We start from the raw sequence: 6,553 nt of genomic DNA, 5'->3' as shown, positions 1-6,553 counted from the left end.
CCCTTCTGTACTCATTAGACTTTTCTGGGGCATCTAGCCTACAGAACAGAAAGCCCACAGCCCAAAACCCACACAAAACTGTCTCATTTCTTTCTATTCCCCCAAAATCCTCTCTCAAGAGCTGATGCTTCTCTGGAGAGAGAAAAGCAATGGCTCTCAAAGCCCCTCCTCTTCCAACCCCTACCACCAAATCACTCCACCCTCCCCACCCCTTCCCCTCTCATGGAGATGCCACCTTGTTCCCCCAACCTCCTCTCCTTTGCACCCACCACCCTTACTCACTTTCTCTCTCTACAAGAACCCACCACAGGTCTCACTCATTTGTCCCACCAGGTGAGCACCAAATTATCCCTCATATATTTGTTGCCTACCATGTGTTTGATATATTGCCACAGAGAGTTTTGTTGGTGGTGCTACTTACAGTTTGTGTTGGTCTCTGAGTTTGGACTAGTGGGTAGTAGGGGAAAATGCTTGTTTCACCGAAAGTCGAGGGGGATGATTAAATGCCTGCTTCCGTCGTTAGGTTCGCCGTAACTTAAATTCGCATCCCAAAATGCCGTTAACTGACTTCGTCTTGGGTGGTGCGGAAGTCAATTACGGGAGAGAAAGAGATGAGAATTGTTGGAATTAGAGGGCAGCAGAAACTTACAAACTGAGTAGCCAACGTACCCAGAGATCGAAATCGGATTGGAGTGCTTGTTTTACTAGACCACATGGCAACAGGAAAAAATAATAACAACAAACTAAACACGATGTAACTTTCTCATTCTCTTATGTATTAGTGTGAGAATTTCGAGCACAGTAAATAAAAAAGTTGGATAATTACAGTTTCAAAGCCATTAACTTTCTATCTAACAAATAGTGATAGAAAAAAAATTTTCACCTGAACTTCAGTTCAACTGGAAGTCATTTTCAACTTGAAACTTATTATCTGGTCTATATGTAGGTAGTTGTGGGGAGCTTTGTGGGTGGTACTTACAGTTAGTATTGTTCTTCGGGTTTGGAGTAATTAGTATTGGGAGAAAATGTGAGACATTTAGATCAGATGGACTCTTTTTTCTCTATTTGTCTACAATGTATTATTGATGGGTTATGTTATTAGCGTCGATTTTCTCTTGGCTTCTGTTCGTCAGCATTGGAGAAATGTTCGTTCTTCTTTTGGTCGCGTACTGTAAAAACTGGTTTTTTAGTTTGTCCCTTGGTTAGTTGCAATCTTGTATCAGCTAAAGAGCAAGAGTAAGCATGTATTAGTGAAACTTATTATGCGGTTTACTCTTCTTGTCCACCATGTGTTTGTTATATTGCCCTGTCGAGTTTTGTCGGTGGTGCTAGCATACTATAGTTGGTGGCTTCTTGTATAGTTGTATGTGCAGTTCTTGAAGCTTGGACTTATTGGTATTTGGAGAAAGTTTGAGAATTTTTGATGAACTGAGCTCTCCTTCTCCATTTACGTTTAACATATTAATGATGGATGATCTCAGCGTCTGTTCTTTGTGCGTCTTGGAGAAGTGTCGCATTTTTTTGGCCATGTATGGTAAAATTTACTTTTGGCATGCACTTTTCTGCCGGACAAGAGTTTTGTTTGCTTTATGTTTTTCTCTTATATAATTATTCTACTTATGGGTATCACGTAAATAAAAACTTAATAATTTAGGATGCGTTGCAAGGAACACAACTCTTTCTAATGCCCAGGAACATGATGAAACTGAAGTTGCAAGAGGTTACACCATGACCCAATTCTGCAATAAGATGATTGATTTCTTCATGATTGAGAAACCCCAAACCAAGGATTGGAGGAAAATATTGGTGTTCAGAGATGACTGGAGCAAGTACAGAGAGAACTTCTTCAACAGGTGCCAAGTGCGTGCCGATACCGAGAAAGATCCTATTATGAAACAAAAGCTGGTTGGGCTTGCTAGAAAAGTTAAGAAGGTATAGTTATCTTCACTCTCCTGGGTCCTCGTATGTTCTTTCGTGCTTCGTGGATTTCATAATTTTCACCCTAACATGCTTTGTTCTTTCCATTATTGTGCAAAGAAATGAAACTCTTGCTTCGTGCCTTTCAGATTGATGATGAAATAGAAAAGCATATGGATCTTCTCAAGGAGGTTCAAGAAAGTCCCCTCGACATTAACGCTATTGTTGCGAGAAGGCGGAAGGACTTCACAGGGGAATTCTTCCGTCATCTTACTGTATTCTCAAATACATACGACAATTTGGATGATCGAGATGGTACTCTACCTGTTTGAACACTATTACTGGTGCTTATACTACACTATTGTTCAAGTTGAGTTCCTGTTCTTTTGAAAGCACGGGAGCATTTGTGCTTGTGACTACTTAGACGTCGGATCACCTCAAGATCTGTGCAGCACAATTAACGGTGTGTCCCATTAAGTCTCTTTTACTAGTATTGCACTGATATTGAGGCAATCCAACGGCTGAAAAATTACAAGCACGTTGAGCTTCTGCGCTTTTAAAAGTATAGAAGCTCAACTCCTATTGTTCTCAGTTCTGAAACTTAATTTGCATATATTTTACCAATAATTTTTTTTTTCACTTGTATCCGCACCACCTTCTAGATAATTCATATTCTTTGAGTAAATGTCCGGCAATTCTTGATTCATTGTACCTTGTTAATTATACTTGTTCTATGACTATACTCAAATTGCATACTTAACTTTCTTTTTGGGTTTAAAACAGCGATTGTGAGGCTTGGAGCAAAGTGCTTGTCTGCAGTTCGTGCATATGACTGTGCACTGGAACAGCTGGAGATGTCGGATGCCGCTCAAAAGAAATTCGATGACATACTAAACTCGTCCTCGTTAGACGAGGCTTGCGAAAAGATTAAGAGCCTAGCTAAGGCGAAGGGGCTCGATTCATCCTTAGTTCTTCTAATAAACGGAGCTTGGGCAGCTGCAAAAGAGTCGACGAGTATGACGAATGAGGTTGGATTTTTATGTTAGCCGAGCTACAATACCTTCTTTTTTTATCCTGGTTGTAGCAAAAACTCATTAAGTCTGCTGTACTTTCTGGGTAGTTTCTAATTTTCACTCATGGGTAAATATTTTCTATTTTTCGGATACTTCTACTTAATTTCTTTGGAGTTAATGGTTGTTGGATAGTGAAGATCAGTCTCCTCCAAATTTTAGAATAAAAGTTAACGATATGTGGTTGATGCCGCCAATTTAGCATTAGAGTTCCTGAAAAAGTGGGACTCAACCAAGCTGGGCCGATAATCTTGATGAGTTTGGCAATTTTTTACATTCGGCGCGGAAAATCGTTAAACAGCTATAACTTTTTGCTCGTGTCCATAATCAGCGTGCAATTTACATTCGGAAAACACTTTTTGAGATCTATGCGTCGAACGGTAAAGCCATTCTAGCGAGTTTGCATTCCAAAGTCAACTGTTTAGGCCTCTATTTTTTTTTTTGCATTTTTAGGTTATTTTAGGAAATTTTGTATGTTTTCTATTTTGAGTCCAATTATTTGGTTATTTTTGATCAATATATGTTTAGAGATATATTAGAATTTTATTATTTTGAATTATACTAGGATTCGGGTATCGACTCTATATATGCGTGGCGCTTAATGTAGTTAGTTCTTTTTAGAGTTGATTAATAATATTTTCCTCTTGGCAAAGACTTGGTTTTTCGTGTATCTCTCTCTCTTTCTGCCTTTGTGCTTCTTCATCTTATCAAGCGGCGTTTAGGCCTGCGTTAGCGGTCAATCTGGAATCTAGTTAATTAGTTATTTATTTTGTTCAGTTACTCATTTAGTTGTACGCACAAAGTCCTCGATAACCCAAGGTGCAATTTGCTTCAGGTTAAGGAAATTATGCATAGCATCTATAAAGCAACAAAGAAAAGCCTCAGAAGCATCGCCCCGCCCGAAATAAAGCTTCTCAAGTACTTGTTGAACATCACAGATCCCGAGCAGCGGTTCTCCGCGCTTGCTACTGCTTTCTCCCCAGGGGATGAGCATGAAGCGAAGGACGTTGATGCCCTATATACGTAAGTAAACTTATTTACAGTTTCATCGACTTCATCATAACTCTTTTTTTTTTTTTTTTCAGTTATTACGCAGGTGAACTTAACCCACTTCAGGATAAATTGGTGCCACTGTCTAGGTTATTCCGTAAAAGCTACTTCTCATATTACTTTTGAGAAGCTTTAAGTTGTTCTTCAGACTGCACAATTGCATTTAGTTTAGGTTTAACTGTCTATAATCCTCTTTGATCTGTGTATTTAACAAGGATTTAAGTGCCGTGGCACGGGATCGTGCCGGAAACTTGCCTGTATGGTACGGCATGGTGTGTGCCGAGCCGTACCGATGCATGCTGGTAAAAAAAATTATTGTGTGCCGAAACATAATAGCATGAAATATTTTTTTTCTTTAACAATAAAATATTCTAACTATTTATTATGTCTTTTTATCATATCTTTTGAATTTTATTGAGGAAATTATTTACTAATTTAAAGAATAGAGGGTTTTGAGCTGTGTCATCGGCACGGAGTCTGTATCGTGCCGGTATCTTGTTGGTACGGTACGGCACAGTGGATATGACCTGTGCCGACGGGCAATTAAAATCTTGGTATTTAACCACCATAGTATGTACGCGCAACCTTTTTGGGTTATCATTTTCAGCGAGTCACGCATGTGGGTTATCTTGTGCTGTTTTTGTTGGTACAGAACTCCAAAGGAGCTCCACAAATGGATCGCGATCATGCTCGACGCCTACCATCTAAACAAAGAGGAAACCGACTTGACGGAAGCGCGGCAGATGAGCGATCCCATCATTATCCAAAGGCTAAATATCCTCAAAGAAACAATCGAAGACGAGTATATGAAGACCAATAAACAAGACGAAGGCTCGGAACCGAAAGACTAAAAGTATACACCAATCTCAATAATCAGAATCAGGAGAGAAAATGGTTTTGGTTGTTACCAAGGTGCTGAGATATTAGTAAGATATCGAGATGTAAGCGGTGTCGATGATTGATGAGATTTTATCTTATAAAAGTGTTACATTTCGTTGCGTATATGTTCTGCGCCCTAATCATCCACTTTTGATTGTTATTTACTCTGTTCCTTTACGCGCCGATCTCAGTATCAGAATCAAGAGAAAAGATGGGTTGTTCTTCATAAGATGCTGACAAGTAATGAGGTGAAGTTGATTACTGATGAATTGTATCTTGTGATAAAAAAAAAAAGTTGTTTTCCTTTGTGTCTATGCTCCAAGCTCTAGCCATTTACTTCATGCAATGTAATTTTAGCGGAGAAAAAGTCGTCAGGCTGGAATGCTATTGATAGTAGAGGAATAAAATTTGCTATTTGTGTTTTTTTTTTATTATTGGATGCAAGGATTTAAGTGTCGTGGCACGAGATCGTGTCGAAAACTTGCCAGCACGGTGCATGTCAGGCCGTGCCGATATGTGCCGGTTACAAAATATACATGTGTGTCGACACATAATGGTATGACATATTTATTTTTTCTTTAGTAACAAGATATTTTAATTATTTATTATGTATTTTTAGCAGATCTTTTGAACTTTAATGAGAAAGTTACTTATTAATTAAAGAATAAAAAGTTTTGAGCTATACTATCGGCACGGGGACTGTATCATATTGATATTTTATTGACACGATATGACACGGTGAATATGGACCATGTCGATGGGCACTTAAATTCTTGATTGGGTTTATAGTTTTTACTATTTGGTGGTAGTACTGTGATGAATTTTTTGGATATAAAATTGATAGTAAATACCATTCATCTATTGTCAACAATATTTCATTTGCATACCTCTATAAGCATTATGTGTTTTTGAATGAGCACCCAAATTTCAAATTTTTCAAAATTTTGGTTTGTATCCGTAAATCATGAATATATTAATCCATATGATTTTTTCAGACGGAATCTGACAAAGGTTGATGGAATGTTCTGTAACTTTTTTGACAGAAAATGCTGAATAACAATTCTAATAGTCTTTGTTTTTTTTAAAAAAAGTAAACAATGTGTTATTGACCTGTTCAAATATATATGAAAAATAGAACATTTTAATTGGACTGTTCGATCTTTCAAATTTCAAAATTTTGATTTTAGTACTCAATCTTTCAATTTGTTTGGTTTTAATAATTTAAGGAAAAGCTTCAAATACCACCTATATAGTTTCACATTTTCTCACTTTAGTACTCTGTGATTTAAAATGTATCATTTTTATATTCTATTGTTTTATTTTTTCTTTTCGTTATTTTCTCCGTTAATTTTTTTTCATTAAATCAGTGATAAACTTAAAACCACAGGGTATTAAAGTGAATATTCGATAAATCATAGGTGGGGTACCGGAAGTTTTTTGTATATGATTTAATGAAGAATTAACGGAGGAGCTGATGAAAAGAAAAAAAATGAAATCACAGGATACTAAAGTGATATAATTTAAACCACAGGATAACTAAAGTGAGAAAGTACTAAAGTGAGAAAGCACGAAACAACAGGAGTGGTATTTAAAGTTTACCAATAATTTAATAAATTCTTCGGATACAAAATTTAAGC

At 37.2% G+C, this 6,553-nt stretch overlaps 1 protein-coding gene across 4 annotated transcripts; it reads left to right on the top strand.

Annotated features, from left to right (window-relative positions):
• The first annotated feature begins 58 nt into the window (after positions 1–58).
• LOC109705307 (uncharacterized protein At4g37920, chloroplastic-like) lies at positions 59–5,347 on the top strand. Of its 4 annotated transcripts, none has more exons than XM_020226039.1 (7): positions 59–333; positions 1,668–1,932; positions 2,067–2,232; positions 2,701–2,945; positions 3,823–4,010; positions 4,073–4,126; positions 4,690–5,347. In XM_020226039.1, exons 1-7 carry the CDS (start codon positions 125–127, stop codon positions 4,886–4,888), a joined length of 1,326 nt encoding a protein of 441 aa, XP_020081628.1. In that variant the 5' UTR covers positions 59–124; the 3' UTR covers positions 4,889–5,347. The 4 variants fall into 4 exon arrangements, with proteins under 4 accessions (XP_020081628.1, XP_020081630.1, XP_020081629.1 ...); XM_020226040.1 differs by having other exon boundaries at positions 65–333; positions 1,655–1,932; XM_020226041.1 differs by lacking the exon at positions 4,073–4,126 and having other exon boundaries at positions 64–333; positions 4,690–5,345.
• The last annotated feature ends 1,206 nt before the right edge of the window (positions 5,348–6,553 follow it).

This window comes from Ananas comosus, unplaced genomic scaffold (genome assembly GCF_001540865.1).
Source record: "Ananas comosus cultivar F153 unplaced genomic scaffold, ASM154086v1, whole genome shotgun sequence".
NCBI lineage: Eukaryota > Viridiplantae > Streptophyta > Magnoliopsida > Poales > Bromeliaceae > Ananas > Ananas comosus.
The sequence above is the reverse complement of the archived record's forward strand: the minus strand, read 5'-3'. Positions and strand labels throughout refer to the sequence as shown.